Here is an 18963-nt window from a genome sequence, read left to right as displayed (position 1 = left end):
TTTAATGAAAAAAATCGCTAATAGCCGGTTATAGCCCTATTTAGTCTCTAATTTAGTCGCTAAACCTCCTGCATTTTGAATTTCTTTTTTTATTTCTTATTTTCTGAATTACGTTCAATATAAGATAAAACTTGTGAGTTGAATAATTGAATACTTGTTTGCCTTAAATAGTTAAATAAGTTGTATCACGAACCGTGTTTGAGTCATAGTTTTCCTATTCTATATAACTGAAATATTTTAAATTTTTTTAAAAAAGGTCAAATGGAATAGCCCGCTATAACCCTGCTATAGCCTTTTATAGCTTTAAAAATATTGCGGCTAAATGAGATAGCCGGCTATTTTAACTATGAAAAATACTCACTATTGCATCCTCAAGCGTGACATGTCGTACGCATCTTGATTAATCTCTTGAACCATTCGACCCATGAAGGAACTGAAAGTGTCTCCAGCTATTGCTTGTTCTTTATCCTCTGCGCCAGTCTGACGGTTGTTGGATATCTGGTTCATCCCGTCATACCTTCGACTGAACTGCTCAAACACCGGAAAGAAATTAAAAATTAGCAGCCAACAAAGGATTTGAAATAAGGAATACTGTAGACTAGTATTGACAGAGAGCTTACATATTCTTGGAAATGTTCACACTCTGCTCTGTGTCTTCTAGGACGTACGAATGAGAGAGCGGGGTAGTTGGGAAGTGTTCCAACGGCTTTTTCGACAAGGCTTACGACCTCCTCTGCAGTTTCAGAACGCACAAGAATAATGACCTTTACGTTGGTGAGCGCGGACAGGTACTGGATGCCAAAGTCAGAAACAGCACCATTCAGGCACTCCGCCTTATGCGGCTTCAATTGAAGTTCGAGGTGCTCAAGCTTAGGCATTGATCCCGCTTCAAATTCTAACGCAGTGCCACAGCAGTTGATCTCCAGGTTGAAAGATTTCAAACTTGTGAAGCCACGACGGATGAAGATGGTCCCATATCTGCCGTAGAAAGTATTTACTTTGAGAAACACCAAAGTGGGTATTGCTCCAAGGATTGCAACATCTTCTGAACTCAGACGATAGATGGAGAACTCTAATTCCCATAGATTACCAAACGAGCTCATCCAACCTGGTATCTTGCTGATGTAACAGTAACTGAAGCGGAGCTTCTTGAAGCTACAAACTGTAGTAGGACACCGTGTTTCAAGTGAGAGTGGGAGACGATAAGGAATACAATTATCAAGACTGTAACTTATATATAGGTTCTCAAGATTGCATGAAGCTATTAAAGTGGTCACATAACTTTGAAGATCCATGTCTCCTCCGGAATGCATCCATGCTAATCCATCAAATGTTACTAGCAGTGTCCTCAACTTGGTCAGCTGAACGATTTCTTGTAGATACTTCCATTCTTCAGATGAGTTGACCTTAAGATAATATAGATCTTCTAAGCTCAGGAGCTGCCCCACTATTTCAACTGGGAATATAGCATCTTGAGGAATGTATAGACGGGCCAATTGCTGAAGCCGTGCAATAGTTGATGGCAGTAGCATTATTCTGGTACCTTGTATGTCCAGTGTTTCCAAGTACTGAAGTTCTCCAATTTCTCTCGGGAGTTCAGTTATTCTGGATGAACTGAGGCGCAAGTACTTGAGAAGAAACAACTTCTCGATATTTGCAAGATGGTAATTTTCCAAATCTGGGCAGGCTCCTAGGTCCAACACACGAAGAGCTGGGAAATCCGACAGAGAATTTTCTACGAAACTCCCAAATACAGACAGTGATCTAACATGAGAGAATTGATGGGTTGTTGGTATGGTACACTTTTCGCTCCTGCGATTCCTGACACAAAGCCTGCGAACACTAACAATTGAAGCACCTACATCATATGATGGAGTGGCGAAATTCTCTTCAATAGCCTTGCAAGTGATGAAATCAAGAACAATATCATGGACCCGGCAGGCCATCACCTGGCCATACTTTACATCAACCGGCTGTATCAAGCTTCTATTGACGAGCTCATTAAAATAACCCTCGCCCACTTCATATAAGCTTTGGCCTTGCTCTTTGGGAATGAATCCTTCGGCAATCCATCTACTGATCAAACATTTTGTGTCAATTATATGGTCTTCAGGAAATAGACTCAGGTACAACAGACAAGTTCTCAAATAGTGAGGAAGATCAAAGTAACTCAAATCTAATATCAATTTCATGTCCCCAGCCTTAGGATGATTTGCAAGTGCAGTACCAATAGCAGCTAGCACCCTGTTCCATTCCTTTTCTGCATTTTGATTGGCCAGCAAACTTGACATGGTAATAATAGCGAGTGGTAGACCAGCACATTTTTCCAATATATCATTGGATATCTCTTCTAGGTGAGGATATCCTGGATTGCATAAATCCTGAGAACCGAATGCTCTTTCAAAAAACAACCGTTTGGAGTCTGCAATTCCAAGGTATCCCATTTCATAAAAATAACCGCCCCGAGAAGAAGAATGTGATGCTACTTCTTTCTTACGTGTTGTGGTGATAATTCTGCTCCCATAATTATTATTCTTCAATGCAGACCAGATTGTATTCCAATCTTTTGTGTCCCATATGTCATCGATTACAATGAAATACCTGCACACGTGATTCAACACCGATGTAGTTTGAGTGAAATCAGCAAAGTTGAAATTGCTTGCAGCGTTGAAAGTAGAAACTCTTTCATTCACATGATTCCAAAAGCACAGAAATAGAAAATTCCAGTGTTAAAATAGTCAAGATTCATGCACGCAAGCAAAGCTAGTAACTCATGGAAAGAGGCAAACCACAAACACTATAACAACACTGACAGGAGTAGTACAACCTTTCAATTAATTGTGAAAGCTCATACCTGGACCCAAGACCTCATGCTATTAGGTCCACAAGTAGCAATATGGCTATAGGTAGAATCTTGCTAGTAGTGACATGAACTAACCTAGACTAGGACAGATCGGGCCTATTAAAGACCCCTGTGGCATACGAAAATGCATTTTCGTATGTCGTGCGGCTGAATGCAGACGCCACAAAACATGAATCGTGTGCTTGGTCTCCAGGCAGGTTCATACGAAGGCATAAAGCACACGAATCATGTGTAAGTCATTTTTGGGCTGCAGAAAAAGTTCATAGATGGACCTTTTAGAAATAAGGGTCAGCATATAGGGCATTCATCGCCACACCACTATAGCTAACGTTACCATGCGTGAACATTTTGCAAAAAGTTTTTAATCTTGCCGGTCTCTTCTCCTCTGCTGCCCTCAAACTGTACAATATGTAAAAGTCGTGTGTCTAACTTTCGGTCGACATCCGGCCTCTACGCCTTCCTCCGGCGCGCCATGTGTCACCGACGAGTCGGCTTCCTCGGCCGGGCTACAAAAACCTCCCCGCCGCCACAATGTTTGGCACACCTCATCATTACGGTACACACACATTTTGCTTCGCCATGGTTCGCACCAAGAAGACCTCGTCATGTGTGGCGCAGTACCCGCAAGCGTAGCGTCGTTGTTTAGAGCCAAGCCCCTCCGGTGGCGGAGGAGGTGCCTCACGTGGCGGAGTAGGTGCCTCACGTGGCGGAGTAGGCACCTCCGGTGGCCGAGGAGGAGCAGGAGCAGTCCGTCCAACTGACTAACAACAAAGAAGGCGAAATGAATTCGGATTACATGGAAGAGCGTGCGGAGATGAACAAAATGTTGCGGCTGCCAAATATGTGCACGACGAAATATCGCAAAAGGTTTATTCAAAGAGAATCATATGCGGAGGAAGGTATCGCAAATGATGTCAGTTATACTATACAAACAGTTATTGTCTGCGAAATCGTTTGCGAATATTTTGGTCAGAAAATGTTCCCGCAAGTTCACCGATTTCATTCAAAATGCAAAATAATCTTCGCGTCGTTTACCTCCTCGCCTATAAAATGCGTCGCTCACTCTTCCCTCCGGCGGCCTACCCACCTCTGCACCATGCCTCCCTGCCAATCCTCTCAAGGTTGCATCGGCCTTGCGCCGTCAGATGCGGAGGAGGAGCATTCCTCATGGCACATCGGTGCTGGAGGAAGCATCATCGACCTTACGGGGTCTGACTTGGACGAGGAGCACGCTCCAGAGCAGGAGGAGCACGCTTTAGAGGAGGATGATCTGGCCGGATGGAAGAGGACTTGGAGGAGCAGATGGTGCTGCAGCAGACCATCAAGTCGGCGCGGTGTGAGGAAGAAGTTGTTTATCGCGTGGCGGAGGACTCCTTCGAGACTCTTAGAGAGGACCGGCTGCGTGCATGGATGCTCGCCAAGAAGAAAGGTAAGAAGGCCGGCCGCGCAACGTGTGTTCCGCAATTTCCCGCCGACGAGCTTGCTGAGCTGTGATTGACCAGCCGCCTTCGAAGCAGAACCATCATGCACTAGCGGCTAGAGCACCGACGACGCCGAGGCATCAGGCTCCAAAGAGGGCATAGCCGTCGACGATGGAGATGCATCAAACACCGGTGTCACCTACGTGTCCTTTGGTGACGAGGAGGATGTTAGTACATGACATAGTTATTACCAGCTTTATTAGACCCTATATATGTATGTAATGTGAAGTTAACGCCGGTATTTTTTTAACAGGAAGGACAACCAAATATTATTGATTGGTGCTCTTCCGATCAATGCCCAAATAGTATTGATGCTCTTTTGTAAAAGGAAGGGAGACCATGTTTCATTAATTGGTTCTCCTCCGGTCTAAGCCAAAATATATTATGAACTCTTTCTTCAAGAATAAATTGTGTGCGATCTAAACTTATGTAGGTGCCATGCCACACCAGTTCTGATCCCCATAGCCAGTAGCTGGTCCTAAAATGATCATCCAACCTGGAAAACCGTTGTCGTCCGATCTGGAAGCCCCATATCTAGAATTTCCGCAGGAGAACCCGGAGCGAGGAGACGAGATGCATCAACTTCAACAAAGATGGAAAATCCTTGATGATAAAATATAGTGCAACACCATCGTCTTATTCGAGGATATGCGGTTTAGCTCAGAAACTCACAAATTGGGATGGTGTAGTGCAACTACCATGAACGATGCCTTCACCGTGGTATACGGTGCTCGAAGACGTCACCATCGTCAGCTCTGGCCAAATCCTGAGCCAAAAGTTTCACCCAAGAGGGAACACGCTTCTTACATCAATGTAGTACTTCGCTATAGATAGACGCCAATGCCATCCGGCAAGCCCAACACTATCAAAGGCCCCTTGACCTCTCAGTGAGGGTGTCGATGGCATGGCCGAAGGAGACGACCCACCACTGCTGGGGAGTTAGGGCATCTCCAGCGGGGCGACGGAAACGGACGTTTTTCGTCCGTTTACGTCTGCGCGGACAAAAAACGCCCTCCAGCGGGGCGACGCAAAACATCCGCAGTGTCCTTCCTGACGCAAACGTGGACCAAATATGCGCCAGAAATGCGTCTCTGCGGACGAATCCGCGCGTCCGTTTGTGTCCGGTTGGTCTACATGCAGCCCTCTCTCTCCTCCTTTAATCACGCATGCGTTCATTCCTAGTCATACAAACAGAATCTTTCCCTCTCTCTCCTCTCTAATCACGCATGCGGTCAAATAAATGCGTCCCTGCCGCTGGAGAAGGGGCAGATGCATGCGGATATGCGGACGTTTTTTGTGTTCGTGCCCGACGCAAACGGACATAAATATGCGTCTCCCCGCTGGAGATGCCCTTACGCCCCCCGGATCCGATCTCCAGCATTGGAAACGGCCGGAGGTCCTCGCCCCCTTTTGAGAGCGAGGCGTGTCGCCATTGCATTCAAGGCCGACGGCTAGATTTGGAGCCGCCCGAGTCCTTTAAAAACCGGAAGAGAATTTCACTTCCATGTCCTCTCCACCAACTAAAGATGCACATAGCATTTTAAGCCTGATTACCGGGATTTTAGTCTTGGTTAAGCACCAAGCCTCAAAGAAACCATATCTTTAAGTGTGAATAGGAATCTAAATTTACATTGTCAGGATTTAAACTTAGGTTTTGCATTTGTACATCCTATCCCAATTAGTTGAGCTAGGTTCACTTCCTATATTCTATTTCTCCGTGGGAAGGGAACACACTGATACTTTGCTAGTATTAACAAAAAAAAAATTGTTGGATAGTTCAACCAACCAACTATTTCAAAAGACCAGTCCGATGAAATTTTTTGGTATAAATATTAGTGCAGTGATCAGAATTACCTGTGGTATTGGAGGTGTTCTTGGAGTCTATCAGTGAGTGTTTTTGCAGTATCATTTGATGTGTTGTGAGTGATCCCCACCCTGTCAGCAATTTCTCTTAGAACATCTTTCATATCGCGCTTTTGAGAAACCGAAATGAAAGCTGCACATGAAAAGTGCTGTTTTCTTCTGTCTTTCATGGTAGCGAAGATTTGGTTTGCAAGAGTGGTCTTGCCAAGACCACCGGGACCAACAATTGACACCACTTGAACCTCTGTGGAAGAACTTTTCTTCTTAAGCCACTCAACGATATCCTTCTTAGGACCTTCGATACCTACTAGTTTGTCGGTCTCCACATAAAGCGCTTCCAGCCTTGGATCAATTGCAGAAGAGCTAGAGTGGGTCGTCGGCAGTTGCTTAAATTCATACCTTTTTCTCCTCTTGCTTGCTTCAATTGCACGGATCTTGAGTTGTTCGATCTCGCCGGCGATCTCATGGCGAGGTTTGAGATTCTTGACCCAGTCAAAGACAGTCCTGAGACCCGAAGATCCATCGGGCTTACGGTCAACTCGAGCCATGAAATCATCAACACAATCTTCCATGTCGTAGGACAGCTCACGAACATTGTCCCTCCATTCTTTCATCTGAGGATTGAGCTCTGGTTCATCTGCAAGCATCTGGAGAGTAGCACTCATGGTGGTCATCTCTTCTCGTATGAATCTGGTGTTACGGCGCACACCTTTGAGCTTGGCGTACTCTTCCTCCAGCAGCGTGGAGAGCTTGGAGAGGAGAGGCTTCATCACCCCCGTGGCAACGCCCACGAGAACAGCTTCCATTGCTCTCTGCCACCAGAGAGCTGAGTGATGGGATGGTGTGGGAGCAATAGCAGAGATACTGCTCGACGGCTTCTAGTAGTAGTATAACTCTAAAGTCTCTCTATTCCATCTAATATGGCAGAGAGCTCTTTCCTGACGAGCCCCATGCCACACTGTTTTCTTTGAACAGTTCAAAGCCCTTATCCGCCGGGTCAACAGAGTATACAAATGGGTTTCTGAAGAAGAAAAAAAGCTACCTCTATCTATAAATAGATGTTTGAAGTTTATCTAAACTAGAGCTAACAATCAAATAGATTAATAGACAGGTCATTGACTTGACCTGGGCACAGTTGGTGATGAGCACATATTTATTTAACATCTGATGTGACCTTACTATTTATTATTATCTTTGTTTTAAAATGTAGTATGTTTTGAAAAGATAAATAAGCTTTAAAATGTACAACATTTCATTTCAGAACGGATGTAATAGTACATATTAGGGTTCTCTTGACATGATGATATTTGCTTCCAGACAGAGGAAGACCAATTAGGGACACATTCTTCCTTTATTCTAAAAAAGCTTCCTAATATATATATCATATATATATATATATAGGATAAATACTTCCTACTCCTGGGTGTAACTACACCCATCTCTAGTATACGATCATACAAAAGTAGATATGATACTTTATCAATTTGAGTATGTTCGTATATTGTATCTAAGATATATATATATTAGTTATAGATTCATCCGTATCTACAAGGAATTGCAAAGCATTTTAGGAACGGGGTAGTATACTAATTCAATCAAGGAGATGATGGGTTCATAGGGCATTAAAACTTCAGTGATAATTCACATTACTTTAAAATAAAATAAAAATTTGTATGATACAGTACATCAATAAGGAAATTTACAAATTATTAGACAGCGTATTTGCAGGCTTTGTCACTCATTTAAAAACTGACATGGGGGTAAAAATGTCAATATTGACATATAAGAATTTGATGATAGCTTCGGATGCTGACCGGCATGTGCTGGCACATGGTATCTTCGGATTAATATAAGGGTGTGTCGACTTGACGTGTTGGATCTGAATCATGACCATTGTAAAATACGGTAACATAGCTGTGAAACTACAAATGTAGTTCGAGCTATATGCAGTTTTCTTTTTGAAAGATTGAAAAAAATATTGTAAAGTTTTAAAAAAGTTTGAAATTAAATCTGCATGTAGGCAATGTCGTGTTCTACAAACGTGTAAAAGTTCAACTCAAAATACTTTATATTTTAGGCTGTGCAAAAATGAAAAAAATTATAAAATCTATAGTAGCGAAAAGTGCACACTTTTAAAACCTCAAATCTGCCAGATTTTTTGTTTTTGTGGAGCCTCTTATAAAAAGTATATCGAGTTCAAATTTTGCACGCTGGTATAATAAAGCATTATCTAGATCTTAACTATTATCAGAATGTTTTGAAATTTTTAAATGATGTTTTTAAAATTTTCAAAAAAATTAGCGATATGTAGCTCGAGCTACAAAAATCCTATCTCGTACATAGCTAGCATTTTGTCCCACAAGTCTGTTTTCAGTTACACAATGACGTTAAGACCTGCTAGATCAATTTCCTGAACTTAATCTTTCGGAGGTGCTTATAGCGGTTACGAACGTGTATTCATAAAGTTAAGTGTTTGTACGTAGTTATGAGCATCTAGATGTGTACCTGTTTCACAAAAAAGAAATAATTGAGGTACCAAAACACAATTTCAAATAAAACCTATAAATTCACAAGAGAAACAAGTCAAATTATATTGTTTGTCAAAAAAATAGGTAAATTATATTGTGGTATATATCTTTCTTTTAGTAAAGTGGGTTACTCGCTCTGATCCACACATCTTGACTTTGCTAATTAATTCACATAGCCATGTGCCCACACATGCATAGTTGCATAACCATTGGAAGGCACGAAACATTGGGAGATTAAAGACCAAACGTCTAAAATTTGTGCAGATTAGTCAATAATAATCGGTAGCAAGTACTCCCTCCGTCTCAGTTTAACAAACGCGCACTTAGTTTAAGACAAAGTTTAAGAACCGACTATACCATTAAAGTTGTTGTTACAAAATACTTACTCTCGGAAGAAAAACCTATAGGACCCTGGGTTATACGCTTCATGGATGGACCAAGTCGCGCGTTCAATGGCACAAGAGCATCTTCAACATAGGCGCTATTTTAGCGTGCTATTCCCATTTAGCGCGCCCATTTTACGCGCTAAAAATTTACGATCCGCGCGGAAGCTGTATTTTGCAGCACGGCAAAACAACGTTCCACCGTCCGCTGTATTTTGCAGCTCGCGCGGCCACACTAACACGAATCACAAGCATATATGCAAACGCCGAGATCAAACAAACACAACAAAATCAATAAAAATAAAGATCAAATAGTAGACATGATTTTATATTACACAATAGTTCAAACAAACACATTTTTTGAAAGTAATTAAAACTACTACATAATACTAAAACGCTACAACTAGGATAGAACGACGACAACACCGGCAACGACACCGGCCGCTCCGAGTAATCGGAGTCCTCCCAGTTGTAGTCGTCGGAGTTCTCCATTGGGGATGACACCGGCGTAGACGACGACGACGGGTCGTTCCAGCGCGGGCCGTGGGGGGGAATCGTGAGATTCTCCACCTGCATGAGGATGAACGTGTGGCGTTGCGCCTTGTCGAGCCTCCTCTTGCGCGTGTTTGCGTGGGGTGGGGAGAGAGGGGGAGCTGGAATCCAATTAGACCTTGTTTACTCCGGCACTTTAGGCCTTGTTTGGAAAAAGTGGATTCCAGTGTTTTGAAGTGTATAAGAGCATCTCCAGCCGCGTCCCCCAAAGCGTCCCCCAAAGGGATTTGGGCGCGCCGGACAGAAAATGCGTTCCAGCCGCGTCCCCCAAAGCCCTTTTTTGTCCGGCGCGCCCCTATACGGTGTCCGGCGCCCCGAGCCCGTCCCCGTCCCACAGGGGACGCACCGGGGACGCCGGACACAACGAAAAGCGAGGCGGCGAGTGACGGGGCCGACCCGTCGGCGGCACAATTAATTTAAACCTAACGGTCGCCTACCTCGCGACGGAAGTTATTGGCGCGCAGCGACGGTGCGGTTCCCGCAGAGGGCGCAGCCGACGCGTCCCGTCGCGCCTAGCTCGCGTGCCGGCGTTAATGAGCGCCACCGCTCCTCCGCCTCCCTCCGGCCTATAAAAAGGGGCGCCTCTCATCGTCCCTCTCACACACAAACCCTAGCGCCTCTCTCCCAAACCCTAGCCGCCACCATCTCTCAACAATACTCGACGCTATGTCTGATAGAGGCGGAGGCCGACCTCGCGGCCGCGGCCGCGGCCGCGGCCGTGGTCGTGGTCGTGGTCGTGGCCGCGGCATAGCTGAACGCTCGCCGTCGCCTCCCACGCCGTCGTCTTCATCGTCGGAGATGGACGTGGAGCCGGACGTCCTGTTCGAGTTCGTCCACGTCCTCAAGGGCGACCCGCGCGGCATCCAGAGGCTGCCGAACTCCTTCGCCGAGTACGTCGGCGGCGTACGCCCGCGCACGATGCATCTGCGGGAGCATTCGTGCGGCTACTGCCGGTGGATCGTCAAGGCGATCTACGACGCACGCGGCAAGATGTACCTCAACATCGGGCCGGGAGAAGTTCGCGCGCCACCACAGCCTCGAAGCCGGCTTCATCCTCGTGTTCTCCTACTTCGGCAACAGGGACATGAGCGTCAAGGTCTTCGACGAGAGACGCTGCCTCCGGGACTACCACGTCGACAGGGACTCCCACGACGACAGCACCGACGAGGAGGACGACTGAGTGTTGTTTCTTCGCAGCCGAATACGTGCACGGAGGTTTCGCCTCGTTCGCCTCATCGGTAGAACCAACAAGGGCACCATCCTCCCGCTGGATTTTCCGAGTTTAGGTGATCTGGGTGTGCCCTCGAGTGTTCTTTCTTAGCAGCGAACACAGGAAACCTTCGATGCACGGCCTAGTTAGGTTTAGTTTCTTTGCAATATTTTATATTTGTGTCCACCATGGTTCAAACTATGTATTAGTTTGTGGAAAACCATGTTCCAAACTATTTCTTCGTGTAAACCACGTTCCCAATTATGTATTAGTTTGTGGAAATTGAAATAAAAATGCCAAGAAAAATTATTTTAAATGTTTGGGGGCGGCGTTTGGGGGACGCGGCTGGGGAGCGACGTCCCCCAAACGCGGCACGAACGAAACACGTCCCCCAAACGCTCGATCCGGCGCGGTTTGGGGGACGGTTTGGGAGACGCGAGTGGAGATGCTCTAATACAACGTGTTTTTGGTGAATACACTTCCGTTACCCAATTCCCTTTCTCCCACCCAATACTCTCACACCACAATACTCTCCATCCAATTCCATCGTTTGGCACACAGGGATTAATCTGATCGCATTTGAACACAAACTGGGAGCAAATGGCATGTTGCATTGTGAAGTAATAAAAATCAAAATTGTATGCCATTCTGTTCACAGGGATTAATCTGATCGCATTTGAACACACCGGAGTGAACGTCAGCCTTCCAACATCCAGGAGGCGACGGCCAGGAAGCGGCCGGGTGGAGCGGCGGTGGCAGGCGGCCTTCAAGGCGACGGCGAGGAGGCGGCGGGATCTGGCGGCCGAGGGACTGCAGAGAGGATGGTGGAGGTAGATGGACAGTGGGATCGACCGGCGTCAGGGAGCTCCGCTGCAAGAGCTCGCGCTGCCCCCGCGAGACGGCGAGAGGTCGCTCCGCCGCCGCGAGTGTAAAAAACGCGTCGCCCACCTCGCGTCTGGAATACCCGTCAACCCGACGTGTATTTGGATTTTCTCTCGGGCTTACACGCCTCAATACCGGGCTGCCAAATGGGCTGTAGCGGGTATTTCCGAGTAACAGGCTGGGCCGGTAATATACACGCGAATACCCCTAGAACCCGGGCTGCCAAACGAGGCCTTACGGGTTCGGAGAGGAAATTCCCGGCCCACTCGGCGATCCCGGAAAATCCTGATAGACCTTGTTTACCTCTCTGCTGGTTTTCTCGAGTTTTTCCCCGGCCCATCCCGAGAATTGCCCCACCGAACCCACCCAGACCTCGCGTTTATTCGGGGAAGAAAGCGAGCAACAGCGACCGACGACGCGGTCTCGAGACGACGACGCAGTCTCGGGCGACGGCGCGGACGCCGACCGGGGGACGCCGCCGACAGACACCTTCTCCGGCTACGGATCCTTCTCTCCGCTGAATCGCTCCCCCGCCTCTTCCCCTCTCCTCCCCTCCCCGGCCGCCGCCGTCGTCCACCAGCGGCGCGAGCCGAAACGAGCAAGAGCGTGTGTCGTGTGTGTGGGCTCGTCGGCGTTGCGTGTGCAGGCACGCCTGCCATGGCCGCGCTCCCACGGGCGATCGCTGCGTTTTGGGCAACGGAATCGATGCATCTGCTACCGCGGTCGGCGTGACAAGCCGCCGGTCGCCTCGGTGTTGCCTTGTATCTGCCCAAATGTGAACCAAGGAAGACGATCCAGGCCAGCCTCCCTGTTCTACGGTACTACATGACATCGCTGCCGTAGCCTTATTGCTTCTTGATTGAAACAGGCCTTATTGCCAAAAAGCAAATAATAAACTGAACATTAGCCAGTATAAAATATGTAGAAGTAAATGTAACCAAAAATCTAGTAACTTGCTCAAGGACGTCATGGATGCAGCATACTATTATCTTATGATTCAGTTTACTGTTTACAAGCCTGCAGTCTATTTGATATACATACATAAATGCTTAAACTCTAGGTATATGTTACCATTTCTTCTCACAAGGCCTTATTGCTGCTTGATTGAAAAGTATTATAGTTAGTGTTGGTTGCAGTATGTCATTAGAGCAGCGAGTGGTTAGTAGGCTCGGCAAGGTTGTGCACTGCTGCGAGTCTGGCTGACGCCGACGCTGCGCACTCTGTTTGATTACAGTTTATTAATCCATCACTTATATGATTTTGAACTGCCATTTCTTCTCCGTGTGGATCTTGCATTTCAGCATAGTCATATATTAGAGTACGTCATGGGTCTGGGCCCGTTAGTCTTATGATTTGCTTAGGGGTTAAGTAAGCCTTGCTTGGAAGTCAAGTAAACCCCTCTATATATGGAGAGGAGATATATCAATCTAATCAAGCAAGAATTAAGAAGGAAATCCCTTCCCTCTTGCCACCGGCCGTGGGCAAGGCCCCCGGCCGGCCTTCTCGCACCCTCACAGCTCTCTCTCTCCCTCCCAAACCCTAGCAGCCATAACACTTGGTATCAGCTTTCCCGGGTTCGATCATGTCCAGCCCTCCACCGAGTTCTTCCCACCCGCCGCCGCCGCACTCCGACGTCCCCGCCGTTCTCTCCCGGGCGGAGATCACCGGAGCCCTCCGCGATCTCACCACTGCTGTCCAGGAGATCCGCCTCTTCCTGGCCGGTCCCTACGGGCTGCCGCCGCCGGCGGCGCTGCTGCCGTGGCAGCCGAAGCACCAAGCGGCCTTCGCCGCGATCGCCGGGCCGCTGCAGCCGACGCTGCTGCTGTCGTCACCGCCACCCGACGCCGGGCTGCTGCAGTCCCCGTTGCCGTTGTCCACCATCTCCGGGCCGGGCCCTACCTCGGCGCCGGGGGTCCCTCTTCTCCAGCAGCCGGCCGCCTTCTTCCCCACCGGGACGCTACAGCAATAGCTGCTGCTTCCGCCGCCACCAACGCCGCCGCTGCAGCTGCTGTTGCAGCAGCAGTTGCCGTCGCCACCAACACAGCAGCAGCGGCTGCTGCCGCCACTGACGCCGTCCCTGCCTTTCGGCGGTGTGGGAGCGACCTTGGCCCCAGGCTCTACATCGACACCGCCCGGGGTGTAGTGTTAGAGTACGTCATGGGCCTGGGCCCGTTAGTCTTATGGTTTGCTTAGGGGTCAAGTAAGCCTTGCTTGGGAGTCAAGTAAACCTCTCTATATATGGAGAGGAGATGTATCAATCTAATCAAGCAGGAATTAAGAAGGAAATCCCTTCCCTCTTGCCCGGCCGTGGGTAAAAGGCCCCCGGCCGGCCTTCTAACGCCCTCGCAGCTCTCTCTCTCCCTCCCAAACCCTAGCAGCCACATAACACATATCACTAGAAATTATTTATGTTGGTTGTTTGCTGATCTACTATCTTTCAGCATAGTTTTGCTGATCGCTAGAATAAAGTTTCAACATTATGTATTTGTACCCTACTTATCACCTGGTAAATGTTGTCGCAATATTAACTACTCCCTCCGTTCTGAAATGTAAGACGTTGGGAGTTTTACGTTCAACTTATTTTGCACTACGTAAATTTTGGAGTTTCCCGTTTTGCCCCTCCGTGGCGTCGCGCACGGACACGTTCCGCAGTCGTTGCCCTCGCCATTCCCCACTCTCCTCGCTCCCACACTCTCCTCCCCTTCCCCCTCTCGCGCCCCGCTGCCGACGTCTTCCTCTCGCGCACCGCCGCTGCCGCCGCCACCGTCCTCCTCTCTCGCACCGGCGCCGCCACCGTCCACCAATTCCTTTATCCCCGTCACCCCGATTCCTCTCGCCCCCCACCCGCACCAGAGACTCGAGGTCAAAGCTCGCATATTTTGTGCTGGTGACGTGCCGCTGGGCGACGAGGCGCTAGATCTTCATCCGCCACCGACGTGCTTCTGGGCGAGGAGGCCCTGGACCTGCGTGATGTCCTGCAGGGCGAGGAGGCGCTGGATTTGGTGACGAGGGCTGCCGCGCCTGGGCGGCTCTGCTGGGCGCGTACAAGGTGGGGCGGACCCTCGGGGAAGGCAGCTTCGGCAGGGACCTCGTCTTCGTGGACTTCGGGCCAACTCCAACGCTCCCCGAGCAAATCCCACTCCTCGCTCTCACTCCTGAAGCTTCCGTGGGCTGACAGGTGGGGCACCGACTCGCCGTCGGCCGTTTCCATGGCGGGGCAGCCGCCGCCTGGCGCGGAGGAAGATTTCCTCGACCACTTGTTCAGCATCCCCTCCTTCCCTGCCGGCCAAGGCGCAGCTACCGCGCTCGGGGACCACCACCCCTTCCGGCTCGCCCTCAGCCTCACCGCCGCGGCGGAGGCCTCCGTCGGCACCAGGCGCCTCCCCAATGGCGCCGCACCTCCGCCCTGCACCGCCTCCTCAGGTTGATTCGAATTAAGTGAATGGTGTGTACTTTAACCTTCGATTTGTTAAGGCTAGTGCTGATTCGTTGTGTTTGATTCAAATATAGGTTTTGTGATGCCATGAGCAGCTTTCTAATGCAGATTATGCAGTGTTCATATTTGTGAAATCATACATGATTCTGTTTCTTTTCCATGGTCTGCATAAGGAATTGACACATGTGCTTTTGATTGGAAAATCCTACAAGGTCCATACCAGAACACAACAAGCTGGACATAGGAGATACCTTCATCTTTTAATGGAGTAGAAATTTCAGTAAAGTGATCTGCACGTAGTCCATCAATATTTCTATACTCATTGTTTGATTTTCTCTTACATTTAACTTTAATAATTGATGATTGCATGGATTATGGCGTGCTAGGTTGCTTGTTTAGGTTAATTATGGTCAGATGCAGATATGCAAAGAGTAATGTGGAGCAGAAATGTGAGTAGAAATGCAACTGCTCCAATTCAGAAATGTGAGTAGAAATGCAACTACTCCAATTCAGAAATGTGAGTAGCAACTGAGTTTAAATTGTGTACTCAAAGTTACTGTCATTGTCAGCAATAAGTGGTATAGTGAACATCAAAATATATTTGTCTGCTTTATGTGCTTAGCCAGAACAACCGAATTGTAGCTCAATTTCTATCTTGTGTGCTTTAGTGCTTGTAGTGCTGCCATGGTAAAACTTAACCGAATCTGATATAATTGAACAGGCTATTGCTGAAGGTAAATAATCATATGCTACTGCCAATGTGAAGATGGCGCCTTCGCATGGAGCAGCTGGAGCAGCGGGAATACTGTCGCCTGCCCCGCCATGCCTCGACAAGAATCTGAGACAGGTAATCCCCTTTACTCTCAGTCCCATCTCTCTCTGAGCGCAAGGGAAAACGCATATTGCTGTCAGCCTACTTTTATATAGTGATTTAGAGCGGAGTAGTTCAGCTTTGCGCTACTAGTTAAACTCTTCCTAGTCACGCAGATGCACCCACAAGCAGATATCTTCTTCTGCAAATATCATTGATCTTAATATGTTCTTTTTTAACCGAGCAAGTAGTTCAGTTAGTGCATGAGTAATTGCAGTAGATAAACTTTCATTGTCACATGCTCACCTCCTGCATCTTGCTCTTCATGGAGATTTTGTTCAGCCATTTCTTCTTTTGTGCATGAGTAATTCGGTTAGTGCATGAGTATATAGCAATAAAAGTACTCCTGTTTCATGATTGCACTAGACTAAAACTTGCATTTTCTTGCACATGTGTATGATTCATGCACTAGAGTACTCCTACTGAATTTATTTGTCGTTGTTTTAAGACTTAAAGTTTGGTTGGTATTTTGTGCAAATGTGCAATGTTCCTGTTACAATGGCACACATTAGCATTTAGCAGCATGCTGTACTATTCCTTTTCCTTATTGTTACTTTATACTACAGTATATAAAGCTTTTGACCACCCACATTGCTTACTGACAAAGCTTTGTGTCGGAAGGGTGTGATTGGCCCCATAAGAAACTCATGTAATAGTCTTTAAGGTTTTATGTTACCTGCTGAGTTTATTACTTCACTGTTAACCTGTCTTAAGAAGATATTCAGTTTAGTAGATGGAAGTGCAGTATAATGGTTCACAACAATAAAATTTTGGAATTTCATCATGTTTCAATTTAAAATCGCTCAAAAAGATTTTGTATGTTGTATAGTCCCTTAATTCTGAGGTATACTAAATGATTGTACCTATTTAAGTTCAGTTATATGGACATGTTCTTCGGGTGGAGTGAAATTCAAGTCTGGGAGCACCATATTGATCCTATTTTCTGCTGCTTCAGCCTTTGTTCAGGTATAAGGTTATGTTGTTGCTGTGATGTACTCCTGCTGCTACCTTTGTTCAGCATATGTTTTGATGTCTGTTGCTGCTCTCTGTGAGGAGCACCTATGCGTCAAGGCGCTTGGTGAGGAAGAACCTGGGCGCCGGTCATCGACAAAGAGGCGAGGAGCACCTATGTGTCAAGGCGCTTGGTGAGGAAGAACCTGGGTGCCGGTCATCGACAAAGAGGCGAGGAGCACCTATGCGTCAAGGCACTTGGTGAGGAACAACATGGGCGCCGGTCGTTGACAAAGAGGCGAGGAGATCGTCGTCGAGGAGGAGGTGAAGCACACCTGGGCGAGGAACTTCCTGGGCCTGAGGAGATCGTCCTCCAGGATGCTCCTGGGCGAGGACATGCCTGGGCCAGAGGAGATCCTCCTGCGGAGCACCTGGGGGAGGAAACCGTCCTCCAGGAACACCTGGGCGAGGATCTGCCTAGGCCGGAGGTGGAGGGGACGGAGGAGAAGTTGCTGCCTAGGCCGGAGGTGGAGGGGACCGTCTTCGAGGATGCACCTGGGCGAGGATCTGCCTAGGCCGGAGGAGGATCTGCCTGGGCCGGAGGTGGAGGGCGGAGGGCGAGGGTGGAGGCGAAGGGCGATCGGCGATCGGCGATGGCTTCGATTCTAAATCTGGGCGTACCGATTCAAAACCTGGGAAGGGTAGACTTGTCTTTTTCACGTTTTTCACCTGGTCGGGAGTCCTTGCTAAACGTCTTACATTTATGAACGGAGGGAGTAGAAAAGAAAGGTAGTTATTGAGTAAAAAACTGACTCGGTGATACCCACATCCTAGGAGTCTAGCTCTTTTTTTCCATACCTTTGGTTAAATTTACCATTCGTCTAGACACTATGATGTACAAACTGTCTCATTTGCACTCGTGAATCATGTTTTGATGCTTTGGAATGCAATTTGCGAGATTCTTTCATGTGCATCTAAATTTCTTTTAGTTTGACCTTTTCCCACTGTGCTGGTGAGTGCGTTCTAGCTCTGAAATGCAATTTCTGAGATTATTTCCAGCATCAAGAATCCAATTTAGTTATGGTTTGATCATTAGTCCAGAAGCTAATGCTTTGATTGTGCTGCTAAGCTAGCAAATCTTTGCACGCTGCTGGATACTAATGTGATGTGTAAACTGTCTTATTTGTGCTTGCTTGATTATCTTAGTACTGAAGTACTGATTATGAGCACCATGACGTCTTGTATCTTATGTTGATCTTTAACTTGAGCTGTTCAACACTGCAAGTGGTTCAGATTTGGCGTTTCTCTTGCTAGCCAAGGTTGCATTGCATGATTACCAACTGTAGTACTGCTTTAATTTCCAGCTGAGGTACAAAATAAACGAGCTCCTAACCTGTATCAGTATTCTTGTATAACAGATTGATGTTGACGAAAGATTTTGGTAGGGGCTCGACAAGGAAAATTGAAACTCAGCTAAAATATTGTTATTGTAGAAAATTGCATGACATCGAGCTGATGATCCAGGGTTTCTTTATATTCCGTGATAAAGGGCGTTCATTACTCAAAAAAATAAATTTAAACATTACACCCTGCATAACTAAGATGCACACAACCGTTCGAGTATTAAGTCGAAAACAAATAAACTTATAAAGGGAGACAAAAAGAGCCAACTAGACTAAACTTCATTGGCTTCAATCCGCCTATTATGCAGATACCCATGTTAGAAAATAAACTTCTTGGCCGTATTCTCCAACCATGTAGATCCCTTCGTAAAGAGGTCTCGATCCTCCAAGCGTTGAAGTGGTGACCATGAACGGAGCAAAGCCGTACATCGGTAGATAACCTGCATAAGAGAAGAATTCTTATCATTAGAAACCTTGTCATTTCTACATAGCCAAAGCGTCCATACGACAACAATCGCGCCCACTCTGATAAGCGTTTAA

At 47.2% G+C, this 18963-nt stretch overlaps 1 protein-coding gene across 1 annotated transcript; it reads right to left on the bottom strand.

The window, feature by feature from the left end:
* Nucleotides 1–360: 360 nt before the first annotated feature.
* LOC124690304 (disease resistance protein RGA5-like) lies at nt 361–7013 on the bottom strand. Its single transcript, XM_047223703.1, has 3 exons — nt 6199–7013; nt 669–2601; nt 361–528 (listed from the first exon to the last, which is right to left on the bottom strand). Exons 1-3 carry the CDS (start codon nt 7011–7013, stop codon nt 361–363), a joined length of 2916 nt encoding a protein of 971 aa, XP_047079659.1.
* Between the last annotated feature and the right edge of the window lie 11950 nt (nt 7014–18963).

Source organism: Lolium rigidum, chromosome 2 (assembly GCF_022539505.1).
Source record: "Lolium rigidum isolate FL_2022 chromosome 2, APGP_CSIRO_Lrig_0.1, whole genome shotgun sequence".
Lineage (NCBI taxonomy): Eukaryota > Viridiplantae > Streptophyta > Magnoliopsida > Poales > Poaceae > Lolium > Lolium rigidum.
This window is presented reverse-complemented; position numbering and strand designations above follow the sequence as displayed.

What these genes read in the sequence shown, in the direction of transcription:
- LOC124690304 (XM_047223703.1), bottom strand. Translation starts at nt 7,013, where the DNA reads ATGGAAGCTGTTCTCGTGGGCGTTGCCACGGGGGTGATGAAGCCTCTC. An exon ending in GAACACCTCCAATACCACAG is followed by an intron (nt 2,602 to 6,198) that starts GTAATTCTGATC and finishes TCACGTGTGCAG; the next exon opens with GTATTTCATTGTAATCGATG. An exon ending in ACTACCCCGCTCTCTCATTC is followed by an intron (nt 529 to 668) that starts GTACGTCCTAGA and finishes GTGTTTGAGCAG; the next exon opens with TTCAGTCGAAGGTATGACGG.